Source organism: Balaenoptera ricei, chromosome 1 (assembly GCF_028023285.1).
Source record: "Balaenoptera ricei isolate mBalRic1 chromosome 1, mBalRic1.hap2, whole genome shotgun sequence".
Classification (NCBI taxonomy): domain Eukaryota; kingdom Metazoa; phylum Chordata; class Mammalia; order Artiodactyla; family Balaenopteridae; genus Balaenoptera; species Balaenoptera ricei.
In genome coordinates, this window is record NC_082639.1 from 67,268,706 (window position 1) to 67,292,867 (window position 24,162).

A 24,162-nucleotide genomic window follows, 5' to 3' on the forward strand; every position below is an offset into this window, starting at 1 on the left:
GGGTCAATTAAATTTGTTTTTAAATTCTAGCTGTAATAGCATTAGATGCTAATGGTTTCCTAGAAAAATAGGTCATCGATATTAGATAAAACTTTCTTACCTTACCTTTCCCTCTAGAAATTATTTTTCTGTTTTTATCAGAGGAATGTCTGGTAAATAAATAAAGCATAATATTAAGCTTTGTGCAATAAATGACATAGTAATGAAACAGAAATAACCTGAGTAGAGTGTTATGAAGTAGTTTGTAAAAGTTAAAGTACTGGATCAAATCCAGTTAATTTGAAGAACAATTAAAGGTATTGAGTTCTGTATTTAGTTGTTCAGAAAAAATAACATTTTAAATTCACTGGCAACATTCAGTTAATAAAGTTAATAAAAGAAGAAAAAAGAATGTTGCATCCACTGATCTAGTATAACCTACTTCTGTCAAAAGACATAGGATACAATTTTTTACATCTTGATATATTGTATACAATCCATCATAATGGAAATCAATATATGCAATCTTTCACATATTCTCATGTTTAACAAAAATTTTACTTTTGTTATTTTTCCAGTAATGATCTGTACTGACTTAATCAGTCTCCCCAACTCATCTACTTTTATGACAAGTATCTTGGAATCTTGCTTAACATCAGTAGAAGATTTTAGCAGTCTATATATAACCTCACTAGGATGCTATAAACAGTTTCCTAGGACTAGACCACAATGCCTGAACTGCACATTTTGCATGAAAAATATATGCAAACATCATTAATAAGCCTTTTCTGGTACATTTCTAATCTCGAATAGCAAGTAAATGAAAAGGTCCTCTTATTTTCTCTGGGCAATAAGAAAGATATTCTTAAGAATTAAGCTTAGATATTCTTTTCTTTAAGAAGACTTGGATGGCTATGCTTCTGAGGTATCACTTTCATCAGTTTTTTAAAATCTATTTGGCAAAGAATAAAATACAGAGACACAACACGGATAGTGAAGAGTATTTTACTACCACTTCTGTTCTTCAATTCGATCAAAAAGTCAACTAGGACAAAAATTAAAGAGGAAAAATATTAATGGAGACTATGACAGACAAAACAAAAGGATAATTAACTGGAAGATAATAATAAATCTCAATTAAATATAATTCAACAATTTTTAAAGCATTATAATGGTGTTAAATTGACATGAATTTGATTTAACCATTCCATATTAAATTGTACACCTACTATTTTACCCAAATTATCAAATTTGGATTTCATATCTCAATAAGATTATAAAAAAATAAGATTAGAAGTTATGGAAAAATGGAAACAAGGTAAGATGACAAGATGACGGAAACAAATATTTGTTGAGTTTACTGTGTGACAGGCATTGTGCTGCAGTCTTTTCAGATACTTAATTCTCACTAAATCACAACAATCCCATGAAGACTATTATTGTCTCCATTCTAAAGATAAGGAAATTCAGTGAGGGCAGATCACTTGCCCAAAGCTGCATGACTAGTAAGCAGAAGAGATGAGATTTGATTTCAAAGCCCACACACTTTCCACCCACTACTACATTCTTTGGCAGAATGGAATACATTGCCTTTCACTCCACTTTCACTCCCAAATAAATAGTGAGCAGAGCTAAAAGAAAATCTGTAATAATTTCTATACTCGCATCAACAAATATTAAGGGGACATCACCTTCCTCATAAGAATCTCATTTCAGTATTTCCATTTTTCATGACTCAATGAAATTTATCCTTTAAACTTCATTACAAATATTTTTAAAACTTTAAATAAGCAAATCATTTAATTTTAGAGCTACAGATTTTAAGTCTGTTTTCACCTTTAAAAAACCTGAAAAATATTCCCAAAGTCTTCTTTTAATTACAATAAAATCAGACAAAGAATGCTTGGGGAATGGAACGTTCTGATTTCAACTATTTTTCAAAACCCAATACCTGCCTGCTGCCTCTGTCAACACCTGCACTGTCTCCACCCTGCAACCAATCACCACGGAGCCCCGCCCTGCAGCTGCAGCCGCAGCTGCCTGTGTCGCTGCCACTTTGGTATCCACTGCATGATTCGGCCACAGTTTTCAATGAGTAAACATAATCCTTTCTGTCATCACACATTTACGGAGTTTCTGAAGGTCAGTGAAGATTACTGCCAAGCACATTATGACCTTTATGAGGACATGAGAGCTGTAGAAATTCACTACCACCTCCACCAAGAAGCCGCATAAGAGCAGTTACCTGGACACAGAAGTGTTGAACTGAAATCCACAGGGCATTTTCCAGTTCTGACCTAGACAGGGTGAGCCTCAAAACACTTCCTCTCTGTTGCTCAGTATTACAGGATTGAAGACTTTCTTCTTCTTAGGAGGTTCATCTCATTCCCCATTATTCCCAACTTCATACTCAAAGCACTGAGAATTTCAAGTGGAATAAGCTGAAGTTTCTTTACATCATTTCTGTATTCAATTTGTTTAATTCTTTCATAGCCCTAATAAGTATTTTCTGACTAAATTAACATGTCTTGCATGAACTGCCCAACTCCCATTGAAGGCACATACAAAAACATGATTTTTATTGTTATACACAATCCAACCAAAGAGACCTTGAACAAAGTTATTGAGAAACTTAAGAAGTATGGAATACCACAATAGTAAGAGTATGTAAAGCAATGTATGACACTGCTCTTACAGAAAAAGAAGGCATCCATGTTCTTGACTGGTCTTTTCATGAAGGTGCACCACCATCCAACCTTACTGTTGATGGCTAGTTATGTCTTGTGAAATCAAGTTTTATGAAGAACCTGGTTACTATACTGCTGTTTACCGTGTTGCAAGCCTTGGAACAGCTCCACTGCTTGTTGCCCTAGCATTAACAGAAGGCGGAATGAAACAGGAAGATGCAGTACAGATCAGAAAACAAAAGCAGAATGGAGATTTTAACATCAAGTAACTTTTGTACTTAGAGAAGTATCATTCTCAAATATGTTTGTGCTGCAAAGACTTCAACAGTCAATAAAATTGAGGTGTCTGATGCTGTTGTCTTGGAAGTAGAACTTCAAACAGGACCTAATTTGTTGCACATATTAGCCAAGAAGTTGGCTCAGTGAACAAGTCTAATGAAGCTTTTACAGGAGTACTGAAAAGCAATTTTACCAGTTTACCTGCTTGACAGAACTTCTATGTTTAGGTTACGATCAACGTATTTGGACACTTAGCAAAAGATTCTTGCTGTTCAGCATTTCAAATTTGTTTATCATTTGTTCCAATTCCTGAACTCATGCAGTACTGAGTTATGTCTTAAAATCTATTCCCATGCTAGAATCTTTTCAATGCATAAGAAATTTAGAAAGATTAGGTACCAAAATATCCAGTGTAACACTTGTATATTTTTTAGTATCATATAGAACTAAAATCCTAGGAACTAAGACTACTCTAGATCTTATGTGGTTTACTGCTTCAGTCATTTCTTACATTGAAAGCAGGGCCTATATAGTTATTTCCTTGCTCACTTTACATTTACATTTGCCCACATTCATACCAGTATACATCAGGTTTGCATAACCATTGATTTTTGTTAAATTTTTTACCAAGTCATATGGTGTTATTTAATATCTTTCCATAAATCTCATTTCTGCTGTTATGGAAAATCTGCATTTTGAAAATCTACATTGTATATAGAAGTATATCTTTAACATCTCCAAGCAAAAAAGCTTTACAATTATTCTAATGTTTGCACTTTTGTGTGCCACTTAACAGGAAGAGCCTAAAAAGGAACAGGAGAGGGCTATTAAATATTTCTAGTAAGATACTGCCTTTATCTTGTATAGAATATGTAGAATATGCTCTTTAATTTAGTAAATATTTTTTAAAGATAAAGATATTTTGTTATTGTAGCTAATTCTTAGTCATAAAATTTTTGAAATTCTTGTTATTTTTCCATACCTACTGGAAGTTGTTTACCAGCTATTATTTTTGTTGGACATGTGCTTTTATGTCTTCTCTTCCCAACCTCCCTTTCAAAAAAAAAAAGTGGGGACGTCACTGGTGGTGCAGTGGTTAAGAGTCCGCCTGCCAATGCAGGGGACACAGGTTCAATCCCTGGGAAGATCCCACATGCCACGGAGCAACTAAGCCCATGCGCCACAAATACTGAGCCCGTGAGCCACAACTACTGAGCCCATGCTCCGCAACAAGAGAAGCCACCGCAATGAGAAGCCCAAGCACTGCAACGAAGAGTAGTCCCCGCTCGCCGCAACTAGATAAAGCCTGTGCACAGCAGTGAAGACCCAACTCAGCCAAAAATAAATAAGTTAATAAATTAATTTTTTAAAAAAAGAAGTGGGTTTCTGCTAGTGAACTGAGCAGACATCTAATTTTTATATGCCTTTTGAGCTGTGTAACTCAATACTTGGATACTTGATAGTTTATTATGAAATTGACCAAATGGTGATGTATATTAATGTTAGTTTGACCATATACTTATATTATCTTGTAATATGTGGTTATAGTTCTGTGAGACAAATAATTTGTCAGTGTTCACCAGTTTGTAAAAACCTAGTGCGAGAGCTAAACATCTAAATAAATAATGAAATGAAAAAAAAAAAGACAACATCTAAACTACTTTCTTGAATAAGTACAATCAATCTACTAAATAAAAATCTTTATCAGTATATCAAAGCTAACATTTGAGTATCTATTTTTATTAAATATAACAAAATAGATAGAAAAAGTACAGAATATTAAGTTAGCTTTTACTTGCCCAGAATAAATCTGAAAATATGTTTGTAGAACAAGCTCCCTAATATGATTTTATTTGATTGTCCTTTGCTTCCAGTATGGTAGAAAAAAACTGACAGTTTAGGTAAATTAAGTTCTGATTAATAGGGGTTTTACTTTCTGAAACAACATATCTGAGTTTCATGATTTGAAGCCTTGGAGATGGATATAATTAAATATAAGTTAATGGGTAGGTATAAGGATTTAATGTCAGGGTACCTTTTACTGAATTGAGTAATCTCCCACTCATGCTCAGGTCAAATTCTTAGAAACCATTAATATAAAACTCTGTGAAATATCTTTTCTCCAAAGAAATCAAATTATGTTCACAAATGTTAATTTCACTTATCCTTTTAACATCCCTGAGTCAGATATAACATGACAGAGAATTACAACATTGTTTCTATCAATTCTCCACTAGAAGTCCTCAGAAATTTCTTAGAAATACTTATTACCATTTTCCATAGTGAAATGTCAAGTTGATCTGACTTATTTTGAGGTCACTCCCACTGCCACCAGCCAAGCACTTAGGTTTTTCATGGAATTTATAGTTCACTCTTCTGCCCTTTTCTCTTCCTTGTATCCCCACATCAGTTGAAATTACAAAAATTGGCGAGTGTATTCTAAACACCATATGCTCTCAATACGTATTTGTTGGTTGGAAAAGGGAAGGAGGAAGAAGGAAAGGAGAAAAGAAAGAAGACAGGAAGAGAAGTAAATTAAATTAGTGTGTATCCCACCCCCACCAATTGTCTTTCTTCCTTCCTATTTCTCAGACCAACCTAGCACCTACCTAAAGTTATATGACATCAAACGTATCAGGCTCCTTTTATTGGTCCCCCAATACAGTTGTTCCTGGGTATCTGCAGGGGGTTGGTTCCAGGAATCCCTATGATTACTAAAATCCACAGATGTTCAAGTTCTTTATACAAAACGACTTGGTATTTGCATGTTAACCTACACAGCAATATCCTCCCTGTACTTTAAATCATCTCTAGACTATTTACAATAATATCTCATTGTGGTTTTCTTTGCATTTCCCTGACGCTTAGTGATGTTAAGCACCTTTTCATGTACTTATTGGCCATCTGTATGTCTTCTTTGGAAAATGTCTATTCAGATCCTCTGCTCATTTTTTGATTGGATTGTTTGTTTTTTTGCTATTGAGTTTACGAGTTCTTTATATATTTTGACCACTAACCCCTTATCAGACATATGATTTGCAAATATTTTCTCCTATTCAGTAGATTGCCTTTTCATTTTGTGGATGGTTTCCTTTTGTACAGAAGTTTTTTAGTTTGATGTAGTCCCACTTGTTGATTTTTGCTTTTGTTGCCTTTGGTTTTGATGTCAAATCCAAAAAATCATCACCAAGACCAACATCAAACAGCTTACTGCCAGTGTTTTCCTCTAGGAATTTTATGGTTTCAGGTCTTACATTCAAGTCTTTAATCCATTTTAAGTTTATTTTTATATATGGTGTGAGAAAATGTTCTAATTTCAATCTTTTACATGTAGCTGTTTAGTTTTCCCAGCACCATTTATTGAAGAGACTGTCCTTTCCCCATTGTATATTTTTAGCTCCTCTGTCGTAAATTAACTGATCATATATGTGTGGATTTATTTCTGGGCTCTCTATTCTGTTCCACTGGTCTATGCATCTGTTTTTATGAAATACTACACTGCTTTGATTACTATGGCTTTTTAATATAGTTTGAAATCAGGGAGTTTGATGCCCCCAGCTTTGTTCTTCTTTCTCAAGACTGCTTTGGCTATTTGGGGTCTTTTGTGGCTTTATACAAACTTTAGGGTTGTTTTTTCTATTTCTGTGAAAAATGCCATTGGAATTTTGATATGGATTGCACTCGGTAGTACAGACATTTGGGTAGTACACACTGCTTTGGGTAGTACAGACATTTTAACAGTATTAATTCTTCCAGTCCACAAAACACAGACTATCTTTCCACTTATTTGTGTATTCTTCAATTTCTTTCATTAATGTATTATAGTTTTCAGCATACAGGTCTTTTACCTCCTTGGTTAAATTTATTCCTAGGTATTTTATTGTTCTTGATGGAACTGTTTTCTTAATTTCTCTTTCTGATAGTTCGTTATTAGTAGAGGCATAAGAGATTTTCGTATATTGATTTTGTATCCTGCAGTTTTACTGATTTTTTTGTTTATTAGTTCTACCAATTTTTTGGTGGAGTCTCTTTAGGGTTTTCTATACATAATAGTATGTCATCAACAAATAGAGACAGTTTAAGAGCTTGAACTCTTAAACACTATGCTAAATGCCTCCAATCTAAATTGTGATTTCTTTACATTTACAACACGATCCTTGGAAGCCACTGAATCTTAAATTGGTTTATAATTGATTTTAAAATAATCATTCAGCAAGACTATTTAACAAGGCCATCACAAATACTTAGGAAATCAAGTTATTGCACATTCTGACATAAAAACGACATAAGACGCCCACAGGTGCACTCTATTGGAGGGCCAAAATGAAAATAAAAATAATTTTCTGAGTTATTTTCAAACTAAAATAGATGGACAGCTCTAGAGAAAGCTTATTATAGGAGGAAGCTCTGAAGACAAGCTACTGTAATTTTGGTAAGGTTATTAGATTATTGTTTACAATAGTAAATCCAGTATACTGAGTTATCATGCAAACATCAACTTCCTAAGATGTATCAACAGTTATACTTATTTTTAATTAATTGCTTTCATTTATCTTTCTTCTTCAATATTTCACTTATTTATATTGATGAATTGGGCAACACAATATAATATAATCATTATACAAGGATTCTAGCATTAGGTCTGCCACCACACAGTTGTTGACCTTAAACGTCACTTTACCTCTCAAGAACACATTTTTCTCATGTGTAAAATAAAGGATTTCCCTGGACTACTAATTCTGAGGTCTTTAAAGACAACTTTTATCCCCAAATTTTCAAATATGAAAAGCTTTTGAAGAATAAAAAAAAATTTTATGGTACAAAGATTTTAAAGGAAGAAAACTGTAATTTAGATTTTATGGCTACCAAAAGAGAATTTACAGTCAAATTATTAAAATTAATAAGAGTTCAGTGAGTTGCTAGAACAAAAACCAACTGCATGCGCATCAGAAGTAAGAAAATGTATTTTTAAAGGGTACCACTTACAGTATCAACCAAAAAAATATGACAACTAAAAATTCTACCGAAAACTAAAAATTCAAAATTATAAAGCTTGGACTTCCCTGGTGATGCAGTGGTTAAGAATCTGCCTGCCAATGCAGGTGACACGGGTTCAAGACCTGTTCCAGGAAGATCCCACATGCCGCGGAGCAACTAAGCCCATGCGCCACAACTACTGAGCCTGTGCTCTAGAGCCCGCAAGCCACAACTACTGAGCCTGTGTGCCACAACTACTGAAGCCTGCGTGCCTACAGCCCATGCTCCACAACAAGAGAAGCCACCCCAATGAGAAGCCCGCACACTGCAACAAAGAGTAGCTCCCGCTCGCCGCAACTAGAGAAAGCCCGCATGCAGCAATGAAGACCCAACGTGGCCAAAAATAAATAAATAAATAAATAAATAAATAAATAAATAAATTTATTTTTTAAAAAAGCCAATATGTTTTAAAAAAACAAAAACAAAATTATAAAGCTTAGTTGAAAGATGTTAAACACATAATTAAATGTACATATACCTTATTCATAAATTGAATGATAAAATACCATAAAGAAGTCCATTCTCTCTAAATTAATCTAAAACTCACTGCATTGCAAATCAAAATCCCAAAAGGATTTTAAGAACTTGACAAGCTGACTGTAAGCTTAATATGGAAGAACAAGACCCCAAGACAATTCAAAAGAAGACCAAAGTCGAGGAAATCAAATTCCCAGATATGAAGATAGTGTCAGGAATGAAGACATTGTGGTATTGATGAAAAATAAGCATCTCTCACTTCTTCAACAGCCCAAAACCCTTCTATCTATTTACAAATCAATAAAGAAATTTCCCCTTTGCTCCATAAAACCCTTAATGGTCTCCTTAGTCTTGAATATGGATCTTATTATCTAAACATAAGAGCATGATAGCAGTGGCCAAAATGCTCCTTTTAGCATTGTCACTATTCTCCTCAGAGCACATTTCAGCTTCTTAACTATTCTAAACGTTCACCTATTCAAGATATTATGCACTTCACCAAGAACATCACGTGGAGTGGCAGACAGATCAGCTGCCAACCTGAGAATAAAATGACAGACTGCTCAGAATACATAAGTATCTATATTCAAACACTATTATTTGTATTTTTACAAAGTATATGAGAAAAAATACTGTTGGGAAATGACAGAAGACAAGAAGCAGAATACTCAAAGGCATGAGTTAATATTATCTTGACAATAACTATGATAGTATATTACAAATTATTTACAAAGCATATTTACTACTGTTCTAGTCCTTTTGTTCACAAAAAAGGAGGTAAAATCATAAAATAAAAATAGTAATAAAGTTTTAACTGTATATTTAATTATTGAGAAAATTTTATAAATTAACTAATGGTTTAAAAAATATCACTCAGTAACCTCCCTGTACAGGGTACTCTACAAAGTTCTACATAGTGACACAAAGGAAAGAAAGCCATATGGGTAGGAAAGGACAGCACAGAGGATATTCTAAGTGCTCTAAGTGGGATGAATGGTTAAAAAAAAAATAGAAATAGGAGTGAATAAATATTATGTAGTAGACATCGTAACAAATCAACAAATGAACATAGTAAGTTGTAATTAACAAAGCAGTAAAGACTGAACACTGGTTGAAATTTTTGGATTTTTTTAGAGAAACAGCAGTCACTGCAGGTTCTTAATCGTGGGAGTTAAATGGTAAAAGCAGTGTCTGAGAAAGACAATTCTAACAGCTGTGTGTAGGATGGGCTGGAGGGGGAAAGAGACTAGAGACAGGGAATAAACAGCTACAAAGCTGCTGAAGTACAGAAGCATGAAGTACATGAAGCATGAAATCATGAAGACTTAGACAATAGTAAAAACTATGGAAAAAATAGGAAAATGGGAAGGTGCTCCTTATATTATTCAATTAATATGAATGATTTTCATAAGCACCACATTCAACATGTAGATATACATTTTTTAATTAAATAAGGTATAAATGAGCAGTGTGCATTTTACCAACCTCTATAGGACTGTCATAAGAATAACATGAGATCATGGTATTAAAAGAATTCTCTAGTTGTAAATATTACATAAATATTATCTGTTATAATTTCTTAGGGAGGAGATAGCTGTGAAATAATAGAAATGCTCCAGCCATAAAGTCCAAACACCTGAATTCAAATTCTGGTTCTGTTATTTAACAGTGCCTTTAATGTACCTTAAGCAAGTCATTTAACCATTCTGAGTAACCCTTTTTAATATGCAAAAAGGGGGGGAGGGGATTCTCTCATAAAAGTTCAAGGAATAAATAATTCTTTATAAAATCCCTAACACAGTATCTGAATTATGGTGGACAGTGGAGAGTGAATGTGTGTTGCAGGGGGGATGGAGGAGGAGGCCAAAAATAGGGGTCCATTTTGGCTGACCTTATCGGAAAGTCACAAGCATCTCCAATGAACCGTAATAACCATGCCTTTCTCCATATTATTTTAATGAGAAATTATACAAGAAAATTCCTGAAGTATCTTATTAATGTTCCACCGTACACAATATCTTCTTATGTATAAGATCAAATCCGCAGCAGAATAAAAAATAACTGTCAAAAGCTATATTACCAATCTGATTTTTAAAACAACAATAACAGGCAGTTAGTGACTTTTTTTCTTTTTTAATTTACAACCTTACCAGAATTCACATTTCTAATTCTAATATTTATTACTTGAGAAAGAAGTTAAAAAGAATAGGAGACCAAAAACTCAAAAGTGCATTCTGAGGGAACTTAAACAGTAGAAAGATAGGGAATAACTTGTCTTCGGCAAGACTCTATAGACTTCTCATAGAAAGAAATGAATCTGAAGTTCCCTGGTGAGATCACCCCACCCATGGATCCCAAAAGTAGGAGTCAGGGAATAGTTTATAAAATCTACTATAGAGCACTTTTAGCTCAGTGCAGTATAAGAATAAAGATCTAAAGAGACTATAAATAAACAATATTCATATATATTTCCTTTCTAACCTAGACCAATTAGGTTCCACTTAACTAGGGATCTTTAGCATACTATTCATTCATTCATTCATTCAACTCTGCACAATATATTAAAGAATGTACTTGGAGGAATACAAATATAGTATCAGAACCTACCTTGAAGAAATAAGATCAATACATACAAAAAAGTGCCATGATAGAAGTACAAATAAAATATTTATGCAAGAAGGATTGAGAAAGCTTTAGGGAATGTATGAAGTGAATTTGGGCATAGGAAAACTAGAAAGGAGGGTGGAAGGAAAAAACTGTAGACGGAAGGACCAGTGTAAGGCAATGACAGAGGCCAAAACAGAGACTTATAAGAAGGTATTGGCTAGAGCATAAGGAATTGAAATTAAATGATCAGAATACTAGATATGGACAGATTGCAAAAGCCTTGAGTTCCAGCATAAGGGATTTGAACTTTATTTTGCATACTCTAAGAGTTTATGAGTAAGGGGAGATGAATAAAGGTTTAAATTAAGAATATTAATCTCACATAATGATTAAAATACAGAGTAAGGGAAAAAATAGTGTCAGAAAAGCTACTGGACCATCACTGAGTCGCTTTGCTGTACAGCAGAAATTAACACAACATTGTAAATCAACTCTACTTCAATAAAAAAAATTTAAAAAAAAAGAAAAGCTACTGGATTTAACTATAGAAATAGTTTATCAGATAGGGATCGTTACAAAAACTCACATCCACCCAACTCATAGCAGAGCTAAATCATATTTTAAGAAAAATTATATACACATTTAACTCCATAAACTTAATTCTTATGCACTGAGCCAAAAAAAATAAAAGGAAAGACAGACTTCATCCACCCTATTACTCAATGCATTTATTCCCCAAAGTAAACATGAGATGAGATGGGAGCTACAATTCTACATTCCCTCAGTCTCAGTTCCCATGTGCCTCTCACAGCATGAGCGTCACGATTCTAGTGTTAAAGATACGGCTATTTTTCATAAAACATGTCCCTTAATCGTTAAGTGAACCACTTCATCAAATGTTCCACCAAAGAAAAAGAAAACAGTAATTTGCTCTAGCACTGCTCTAAAACTGCTATGTTAGACTTGATGAAAGATAATACTATATTGTGCTTTATGTGCTATTTAAGAAACTTCACAAGAAACATTTTAGCTCAATTTTTGCTTCACATACTGACTTTAGAACCTAAGCCCTGCTTAATGCCTTTTCGCTTCCTCATCTTAAGCATTTAAAGCATACTGGAGGTAGCAAAACAGGGATTTAGTCCAGAACAAGTATTTGAGGACACAAAATTTCCTAAAAATAGTGAAATGTTTCAGGAAGCTAAAACCAGGCAAAGAAAAACAAAATCTCTGAGGGTGGGTAAGGTTACAGAAAGCATGGGCACAAAGTGCAAGACACCTGAACTCCATGGAACCTACGTATGAAAAGGATAATAGATAAGGTGGAGGGCAATTATGAACCGCTTATGAGCAGGTCTTTTTATTTTCCCCCATAACCATTAAAATCCCCTCTCTGAATCAATATTTTGATACAGTATTATAAAATTCTGGCAGCTTATGTATTTAAAAGTCTTTTATAACATTAACATTTGCTAAAAACTAGACTAACACACTTTAGAAGACAAATGTTTTTACTTTTAAAGTACAGACTTGTGTTTGTTTTGCCTAACTGGTTAAAGTATTTCCAAGTCACAAGTTTATTTATCCAATACCTACTGAGCACCTACTATGTGCCAAGTACTGTGCTAGATGCTAGAAGTACAAAGTGAAATAAAATATAATCCTTTTTCCCTTCAAGGAGTTTATAATCTAATGAGGGAGACATACTATAATTAGTATAACCATGTTATAATCAAAGTACAGACAAAGGATACCATAAAAGCAAACAAGGAGGTCAAGAATACTTTTTTGAAGAAGTACTAAAGTAAATTTGGAATGTCAGGTAAAAGTTACAGCCGTGCTTTCTAACTTCACTGTGCACCAGAACCACATATAGAGTTGATGTCTAGGACTCACTTGAGATTTAGTGAATTAGAATCTCCAGGGATGAAGCCGAGAAATCAGTATTTTTAACATGTACTTTGAGTGATTCAGAATCACGGCCAGGTTTTGCTGGCAGTGAGTTAGAAGTATAGACAACCATTCCAGGCAAAGAGAATAGCTCAGTATAGTTGGAATAGGTGAAATACAGACAGAAAATCAAAAAGAAATCAGAACAAGAGTACTGACACAATTAATGTGACATTTCAAACAGGATCTAAGGAATTGATGTGAACTTCCACAATAAAAGGCAATCATCTGTGTCATGTGTTTCGGTAAATGATTTCTGACATGAACTAGTTTCTTATTGAAGTATATGGAAAAACTAAATGCAAATATTTTGCATTGCAAGACAAAGTAAAATGCTCCTTTTAAAAAGCAAATAAGGTAAAACAAAACAAAACAGAGTTCTACTCATAATTTTTATTCAATGCAGTCACCACTCATTTTTCTCAGGATACACAGCCTGAGAAGCTATGATATATGTCAGAAGCTGGGATAATACTGTTTTAACTTGAAAATGTTCCATAATGTATAAAATAAATTCAAACTGTATTTTGAAATTCAAGCTTTAAAACTGAAAACCACTCAATGATTTTAAGTTTCCAAACTATTATTTCATAATAGTTTATTACTTTCTGACTAAAATTTACTTCTAATTATATTTTTATACTTAATTCCAGGTAGGAGTAAAGTGAGATAAGTCACCAAGAAGAGGAGTATTCACGATAACAGACTAAAAGCCAAATAGAATCTATTCTATTGATCACTGTTTATTAAGTAACAAATGTTTTAAATCATCAACTGTTTCGATCCCCAATTCATTCTCCAACAAAGACTTCATAACCAGAGATGTAGACAGGAAAGCATTTGAAACAGGAATAAGCTTTTAAAGAATATTCTTCAGAAACCTAAGGACAAACCTACTAATTATTATATATAAAATACATCCTAGAGTTATATTCTATTTCTAAAAAGTCCTTCTAAATCTTACTAAAATCATTTAAACATATCCTAATGACTTATAGACAGACAAAGACTCATTTACCTAAGTGAAACCTACTGCCAAACCATGCATAGTAATTCCCTGAAGGAGCACATTGGGCATAGAAGCAATAGCAGTTAAAAATCAACAGACTAACCATATACACCTATTTGAGAACTAATTAACAAATAACAGTAATCAGCTAATTACAAGAATAATTCTTATACTTGATATAACAAATCATCCTTTCTCAGACTTAATTTAATGTACTTTTTAAAAATGGTATTACCAAGATGCCTTAACTTCCAGATGAAATACAGGAATTAAATTACAGCTCCGAGGCTATAGTTGTCAGCTTCTTAGGCTAAAATGATCTATTGACATAGACTGTAAGATAACTTTGTTTCCTGAGTCATGCCCTGCTTCCTTTCTTCCCCTGCAGCACTTTATACATATCTCTATTCACTTTACTGTAAGTACCTAAATCCTGCAAAGAAGGTAGTACCATCACCATGTAATAGTTGAGAAAATAGGCTTAGTATCACAAAATGATTAACCAAAATCAGCACTAAACCCAGATTTCAAACTCAGATCTGTTTAACTGCAAAGCTCTTTCCACTCTGCCTCACAGGTAGAGAGGAACACAGGACTAAGTAAATCAAACCTAAGTAACTGAACTGACTGCAATTTCTTCTATAACTGCTTTGGAAGTAGCAAAAATAGATCTATCATATCTGACAAACCAAATGTAGAGGACAGGTATTTAGGGGTGGAGGTGCTTAGTACCTGAGCTCCCTCATATAATTAGGGAATATACCACGTTATGAGTCTTCACAGAAGGCAGAGCCCCCCCTCCTTATAGAGAAGCTAACAATGCCACATAGTCATTCTTCTTGTCACCCCTGCAGCATGGACACGGGCACTTAATCTATATCCTGCCAACATGACATTCCCACCAAGGACTCTAAATTAAGAGCTAGAGACAGTAAGAAGCTGGGACGGCAAAGGTCAGATTTTGGCAGCAGGCCGCAGAAGCAATATTAAGTTTCCAAAGGCAATGGTAGCAGTAATGTAGTAGCTGAGTCTAGCCATCAGCAATTCAAGGTGCATTCCTATCACTGGACGGGTTTTATGCCATGATTTTTAGATATGTCTTTTCTGTTATGTAGTCTCTCTTGTTCCTGACTCTTTAAGGCCTCAGCCTGCCCAGCAATTTGGTAAACTAATCAATATGCTTTCAATAAATACCTTTTCTACTTGAATTGGTCAGAATTGCCTTCTGTTGCCTACAATTAAACCCAGACTGAAGCATTGAATAATTAAATAAATGACACAACAATTATACTTTAACAAATCTTTTTACCTTAGTGTTGATTGTTGTTTTATATAATTTGCCATTATGCTCTTAAGAACTATTTTATACATGATAGTTATGCTCTAACAACAACAAAATAACTTCAAATTAGGTTTCTTTATGTTTTTCAAAGCAACACAAAAACACAAATATAATATCTAATGGTGATTTTCACTGAGGATCAAAGTTAAGCTTTATTAAGAATACTTACCTGTCAGGAATACCTAGCCTCTTGACACTTCTATAAACAGAAAGAGTATTTGCAACATGTCGATAATTAAACCAGAATCGTGATGTACATACCTAAAGTAATAAAACAAATATATTATTTTTAGGAATCAAAATAAGCTACAGAGTTACAGAATTACTTCTCTTTAAGTAGGATATAGAGATGCCTAAAAAAAGAGTATGTCATAATCAGGACTAGAAACAGCAAAGCACATAAAGAATTGTCAATAAAACCAATCTCTCTAGAAAAAGGTCTTTCATAACTAGTCTTAAAAAACATTCAGCTTAAGAGAAAACAAATCTTTGGGGAATTTAATCAAATACTGAACCAACTTAGTTACTCTCAATTTATGATTCTATAATGTTCCTATTTCTAAAATATTAAATTCTTTAGAACCAAAGACAATGCCCATAATCTCTTCACAGAATAGAAAAGAATATTAACTACATTGGGTTATATAATATTCCTTTCACTCTGGATTGCTTCCTAATTTTAGTTGTGAAAAACATAAGAAAGAGACTAAAAAAAGCATAGAAAACAGGTCTATATGCACATAAGGGAATGCATTATAAAGAAGCTGTTGAACAGAACAGAAAACTAGAAACGATTTCAACAAATTTAACACTTAAAGACAAAGTGATCCCTAAAAAAGATAACAAAGATACTAGGAAAATCTAATGCCATGCCTCAAAAGTCAGCCCTCTCGAATGCTCATTCCAAATGGGAAACCAGAGACTGGGATCACTTGGTAATATATCTATCCACTAAGCATCCTCCTACCTCCTACCACACTGTTCTGCTGATAGTAAGTGTAATGACAGTCTTGAGAACACCACAAATGTTCTTGCCCCTGTAAATAGGACGAAACCACAAGACTTTTTTATTAAACTGAATTTCCAACCTGGAATCCAATAAGGAGAAGACTAAAATTCTTGACTACATAAAAAAATATGTAACATAAAATCCTAACAGAAATGAAAAACTTGAAATAATTATAACCCAATAAGAAAAAGATGAACAGCCCAATTTTGAAAAATGGGCAAAGGATGAGAGCAAGCATTTCATTAAAAAAGTATTAAAAATAGACAATAAAAGTCTTAAAGATGCTCAACTTCTGTCATAATATAAGAAAACATAAATCAGGTTTGTGATGTTTCTGTTGGGCTGAAGGCTTCCCTAAGCAGATTTCCAGCCACTGTGAGGATGGTAAATGGCTTTCAGCTCATGCTGAGTGGCTGCCTAGAGTCCTGTGCTGAGGAGGATTGTGAAGCGGGTCCAGGGACTGCAATGAACTCTGAGCACTGGCTTTCACTGGTGAGCAAGGGAGCTTCTGACTGGAGTCAAGATGGCGGAGGAGGAGGACGCAGAGTTCGTGTCTCCTCACAACTAGGGCACCTACCAGGCGCTGGTGGAGGACGTCAGACACTTAAGGGGACAGGAGGAATCCCTGCATTATCGGGCCAGAGGTCAGGCCTGATCTCCTGTGGTGGGAGTGCCAAGTCCAAACCACTGGACTATGAGAGAATCTCAGACCCCAGGGAATATTAATCGGTGTGAGCTCTCCCGGAGGTCCTCATCTCGGCACCAAGACCCAGCTCCACCCAACTGCCTGCAAACTCCAGTGCTGGACACCTCACACCAAACAACCAGAAAAAAGGAACACAGCAGCACTCATCAAAAAAAAAAAAAGAGATGACAAAAATATATGTTACAGATGAAGAAGCAAGGTAACCTACAAGACCAAATAAATGAAGAGGAAATAGGCAACCTACCTGAAAAAAAATTCACGGTAATGATAGTAAAGATGATCTAAAATCTCAGAAACAGAATGACGGCACGGATTAAGAAAATACAAGAAATGTTTAACAAGGACCTAGAAGAACTAAAGAACAAACAGTGATGAACAACACAATAACTGAAATGAAAAATACAGTAGAAGGAATCAATAGCAGAATAATTGAAGCAGAACAAATAAGTGAGCTGGAAGATAGAATGGTGGCAATAACTGCCAAGGAGCAGAATAAAGAAAAAAGAATGAAGAGGAACGAGGACAGTCTCAGAGACCTCTGGGACAACATTAAACGCATCAACAGTCGAACTATAGGGGTCCAAGAAGAAGAAGAGAAAGAGAAAGCTCTGAGAAAATATTTGAAGAGATTATAGTTGAAAACTTCCCTAACATGGGAAAGGAAATAGCCACCCAAGTTCAGGAAGCACAGCAAGTCCCAGACAGTAAAAACCCAAGGAGAAACACGCAAAGACACATATTAAACTAACAAAGATTAAATTCAAAGAAAAAATATTAAAAGCAGGAAGAGAAAAGCAACAAATAACATACAATGGAATCCCCATAAAGTAATCAGCTGATTTTTCAGCAGAAACTCTGCAGGCCAGAAGGGAGGGGCAGGACATATTTAAAGTGATGAAAGGGAAAAACCTACAACCAAGATTACTCTACCCAGCAAGGATCTCATTCAGATTCGATGGAGAAATAAAAAGCTTTACAGACAAGCAAAAGCTAAAAGAATTCAGCACCACCAAACCAGCTTTACAACAAATGCTAAAGGAACTTCTCTAGGCAGGAAACACAAGAGAAGAAAAAGACCCACAAACAAACCCGAAACAATTAAGAAAATGGTAATAGGAACATGCATATCGATAATTGCCTTGAATGTAAGTGGATTAAATGCTCCAACCAAAAGACACAGACTGGCTGAATGCAAACAAAAACAAGACCCATATATATGTCTCTACAAGAGACCCACCTCACACCTAGGGGCACATACACTCTGAAAGTGAGGGGATGGAAAAAGATATTCCATGCAAATGGAAATCAAAAGAAAGCTGGAGTAGCAATACTCATATCAGATAAAATAGACTTTAAAATAAAGACTGTTACAAGAGATAAGGAAGGACATTACATAATGATCAAGGGATCAATCCAAGAAGATATAATTATAAATATTTATGCACCCAACATAGGAGCAACTCAATACATAAGACAAATGCTAACAGCCATAAAAGGGGAAACCAATACTAACACAATAATAGTGGGGGACTTTAACACCCCACTTACACCAATGGACAGATCATCCAGACAGAAAATAAATAAGGAAACAGAAGCTTTAAAGAACACAACAGATCAGACAGACTTAATTGATATTTATAGGACATTCCACCCAAAAGTGGCAGAATACAATTTCTTCTCAAGTGCACACAGAACATTCTCCAGGATAGACTGCATCTTGGGTAACAAATGAAGCCTCAGTAAATTTAAGAAAACTGAAATTGTATCAAGCATCTTTTCTGACCACAATGCTATGAGATTAGAAATTAACTGCAGGAAAAAAATCTGTTAAAAACACAAACACATGGAGGCTAAACAATACGCTACTAAATAACCAAGAGACCACTGAGCAATCAAAGAGGAAATCAGAAAATACATAGAAACAAATAACAGTGAAAACACAAGGACCCAAAACCTATGGGATGCAGCAAAAGCAGTTCTAAAAGGGAAATTTATAGCAATTCAATCTCACTTCAAGAAACAAGAAAAATCTCAAATAAACAATCTAACCTTACACCTAAAGCAACTTGGGAAAGAAGAACAAAAATATCCCAAAGGTAGTAGAAGGAAAGAAATCATAGAGATCAGACAAGAAATAAATAAAATAGATATGGGGCTTCCCTGGTGGCGCAGTGGTTGAGAATCTGCCTGCTAAGGCAGGGGACACAGGTTCAAGCCCTGGTCTGGGAAGAACCCACATGACGCGGAGCAACTGGGCCCATGAGCCACAACTACTGAGCCTGCGCGTCTGGAGCCTGTGCTCCGCAACAAAAGAGGCCACGATAGTGAGAGGCCCGTGCACCGTGATGAAGAGTGGCCCCCGCTTGCCGCAACTAGAGAAAGCCCTAGCACAGAAACGAAGACCCAACACAGCCAAAAATAAATAAATAAAAATAAATAATTTTTTTTAAAAAAGAAATAAATAAAATAGAAATGAAGAAAACAATAGCAAAGATAAATAAAACTAATAGTTGGTTCTTTGAGAAGATAAACAAGATTGATAAACCTTTAGCCAGACTCATCAAGAAAAAAAGGGAGAGGATTCAAATCAATAAAATTGGAAACAGAAAAGAAGAAATTACAACTGACACTGCAAAAATACAAAGGATCGTGAGAGACTACTACAAGCAACTATATGCCAATAAAATGGACAACCTGGAAGAAATGGACAAATTCTTAGAAAAGCACAACCTCACAAGACTGAACCAGGAAGAAACAGAAAATATAAACAGACCAATCACAAGTAATGAAATTGAAAATGTAACTAAAAATCTTCCAACAAACAAAAGTCCAGGACCAGATGACTTCACAGGTGAATTCTATCAAATATTTAGAGAAGAGCTGACACCTATCCTTCTCAAACTCTTCCAAAAATTGCAGAGGGAGGAACACTCCCAAACAAGTTCTATGAGGCCACCATCACCCTGACACCAAAACCAGACAAAGATATCACAAAGAAAGAAAATTAGACACCAATATCACTGATGAACATAGATGCAAAAACCTCAACAAAATATTAGCAAACAGAATCCAACAACATATTAAAAGGATCATACACCATGATCAAGTGGGATTTATCCCAGGGATGCAAGGATTCTTCAATATAGGTAAATCAACCAATGTGATACACCATATTAACAAATTAAAGAATAAAACCATATGATCATCTCAATAGATGCAGAAAAATCTTTTGACAAAATTCAACACCCATTTATGATAAAAACTCTCCAGAAAGTGGGCACAGAGGAAACCTACCTCAACATAATAAAGGCCATATATGACAAACCCACAGCAAAGATCATTCTCAATGGTGAAACACTGAAAGCATCTGCTCTAAGATCAGAAAAAAGACAAGGATGTCCACTCTCGCCACTATTATTCAACATAGTTTTGGAAGTCCTAGCCATGGCAATCAGACAAGAAAAAGAAATAAAAGGAATATAAATTGGAAAAGAAGAAGTAAAACTGTCACTGTTTGCAGATGACATGATACTATACATAGAAAATCATAAAGATGCCACCAGAAAACCACTAGAGCTAATCAGTGAATTTGGTAAAGTTGCAGGATACAAAATTAATGCACAGAAATATCTTGCATTCCTATACACTAACAACGAAAGATCAGAAAGAGAAATTATGGAAACTATCCCATTTACCCAAAAAGAATAAAATACCTAGGCATAAACCTATCTAAGAAGGCAAAAGACCTGTACTCAGAAAACTATAAAACACTGATGAAAGAAATCAAAGATGACACAAACAGATGAAGAGATATACCATGTTCTTGGATTGGAATAATCAATATTGTGAAAATGACTATACTACCCAAAGCAATCTACAGATTCAATGCGATCCCTATGAAATTACCAATGGCAGTTTTCACAGAATTAGAACAAAAAATTTTACAATTTGTATGGAAACACAAAAGACCCCAAATAGCCAAAGCAATCTTGAGAAAGAAAAATGGAGCTGGAGGAATCAAGCTCCCTGACTTCAGACTATACTACAAATCTACAGTAATCAAGATAGTATGGTACTGGCACAAAAACAGAAATATAGATCAATGGTACAGGATAGAAAACCAAGAGATAAACCCATGCACCTATGGTCACCTAATCTATGACAAAGGAGGCAAGGATATACAATGGAGAAAAGACAGTCTCTTCATAAGTGGTGCTGGGAAAACTGGACAGCTACATGTAAAAGAATGAAATTAGAACACTACCTAATACCATACACAAAAATAAACTCAAAATGGATTAAAGACCTAAATTTAAGACTTGACACTATAAAACTCTTAGAGGAAAACATAGGAAAAACACTCTATGACATAAATCACAGCAAGATCCTTTTTGACCCACCTCCTAGAGAAATGGAAATAAAAATAAACAAATGGGACCTAATGAAACTTAAAAGTTTTTGCACAGCAAAGGAAACCACAAACAAGACAAAAAGACAACCCTCAGCATGGGAGAAAATATTTGCAATCAAAGCAACCGACAAAGGATTAATCTCCAAAATATACAAACAACTCATGCAGCTCAGTATCAAAAAAACAAACAACCCAATCCAAAAATGGGTAGAAGACCTAAATAGACATTTCTCCAAAGAAGACATACAGGTGGCCAAGAGGCACGTGAAAAGATGCTCAACATCACTAATTATTAGAGAAATGCAAATCAAAACTACAGTGAGGTATCACCCCACACCGGTCAGAATGACCATCATCAAAAAATCTACAAACAATAAATGCTGGACAGGGTGTGGAGAAAAGGGAACCCTCTTACACTGTTGGTAGGAATGTAAATTGATACAGCCAGTATGGAGAACACTATGGTGGTTCCTTAAAAAACTAAAAATAGAACTACCATATGACCCAGCAATCCCACTACTGGGCATATACCCTGAGAAAACCATAATTCAAAAAGAGTCATGTACCACAATGTTCATTGCAGCACTATTTACAATAGCCAGGACATGGAAGCAACCTAAGTGTCCATCAACAGATGAATGGATAAAGAAGATGTGGCACGTATATACAATGGAATCTTACTCAGCCATAAAAAGAAACGAAATTGAGTTATCTGTAGTGAGGTAGATGGACCTAGAGTCTGTCACACAGAGTGAAGTAAGTCAGAAAGAGAAAAACAAATATCGTATATTAACGCATATATGTGGAATCTAGAAAAATGGTACAGATGAACCTATTTGCAGGGCAGGAATAGAGACGCAGACGTAGAGAACGGATGTGTGGACACGGGGGGAAAGGGAGGGTGGGATGAATTGGGAGATTAGGACTGACATATATACACTATCATGTGTAAAATAGATAGCTAGTGGGAACCTGCTGTATAGCACAGGGAGCTTAGCTTGGTGCTCTGTGATGACCTAGATGGGTGGGATGGGTGTTGGGGGGAGGGAGGTCCAAGAGGGAGGGCATATGTGTATACATATAGTTGATTCACTTCGTTGTACAGCAGAAACTAACACAACATTGTAAAGTAGTTATACAACAATTAAAAAAAAACATAAATTGGTAAGTATCCAAAAGTCTGACAATTCGTACTATTGGCAAGAGTATTGTCATACCCTTGCCAATAGTATGAGGGCAAATACTATAGATACGAGGACAAAACAGTCATATCCTATTTATGGGAATGTGAACTAATATAAACCTTCTAAGAGGGTTATTTGCAACATATATCAAGTTTGAAAATGTACTTATGTTTTGATTTAGCTCATATAAGCATGCAAAAATATGTGTTCAACGATTTTCACTATAATATTGCTTACATTAGCAAAAATCAAAACCAAAAAGCTAGAAACAAAATCACTACCCATCAGTATTATTTTTTTTAACCATGAGTATGGATTATCTTTGTAACTTTTTTTATTAAACAGAGACAAAAATGCTTTATTCAAAGTAGATCCTGAAACTAAAATAGAATCCGATTTTCCTTCTATCTCCCTCTGGTGGCAAGTTTTCTCAATCATATTACAAGAGCAAAGGGGCATTTCATTTACCTCTGATCATCCAGTCAAGACTAAAATTAATTCAAACTGGGAGGAAAAACACACACACACACATATATATATATATATATATATATATATATATATATATACACACACACATACATATTTTCTTTAATTTGAACTACATAACATTTAAAGGAATGTACGTTTTATACTTTCAACTTGGCCCTGGTCAAATTTCATAATTTTCCACTTAAGAAAGTACAATTTATTGAAGTATCACTCTACTAAGTCTGAGTTAATGTGTAAAATATTGCACAAAACATGAAAACTGCAGTTGTCAAATACTCAGAAGTAATTTTTTCACCCTCTATTTCTCATCTGAGACCTAGGTTGCTGAGATTACAGAGGGGCTCAGTTAAAGGTTTCCCAGAACAAGGAAGACTTCAATGTGTGTGTAGTATAAGCTAATAGGCTCCTATTCTAAAAGATGAGCCCTTTGGCAATTAGCTGTCTGCACATAGGCAGTTATTCCCTCTTTTAAGAATTCCTATAGAGAGACTAATTGGAAGTGCCCTTAGTTTCCTATAGAGCAAGTTATCCTCTCAAATTGGTGGATCATGGCCTGCCTCCTCATAGTTTTCCCCAATTTAAGTGGTCACTGAAAACCTATCTCCTTATCATGAGCAGCTTTTGTTCAATTCCATCATAAAATCTCTTATGAGGCAGTAGCATATAAAAGGTTTTTGTTCCTGAAGAACAAGAAAATGAGTCATGAACCCATGTTGCTATTCTATTTAATCACAGTAACATAAAATTAATTTGTCTTCTAAACTTTTCTGTATAACTTGAATTTTCTATAATGATCATTTATTTTTGTAAACAAAAAAACAATTAAAAAATAAAAACAAAATAGCCAAAGTAGAGAGTATCTATAAACAAATATTACAGATAAGAAATACAATTACTAGTTTCCATCATTAAAATAACTCTACACTTTATAAAATGCTCCCTTTCACAATAGGATCCCTAATTTATTTTTCCATGTGTTTACACATCACCACT

General features: G+C 34.7%; 1 protein-coding gene and 1 pseudogene across 1 annotated transcript in view; one reads left to right on the plus strand and one right to left on the minus strand.

Annotated features, from left to right (window-relative positions):
* Positions 1-24,162, minus strand: part of PIGK (phosphatidylinositol glycan anchor biosynthesis class K) — a 133,526-nt gene that overhangs the window by 105,601 nt on the left and 3,763 nt on the right. The window contains exon 3 of the mRNA XM_059924616.1: positions 15,537-15,628. Within this exon, the coding sequence (XP_059780599.1) occupies positions 15,537-15,628 (92 nt within the window). The remainder of the gene's footprint in view (positions 1-15,536; positions 15,629-24,162) is intronic.
* LOC132347186 (protein tyrosine phosphatase type IVA 1-like) lies at positions 2,503-3,001 on the plus strand (annotated as a pseudogene).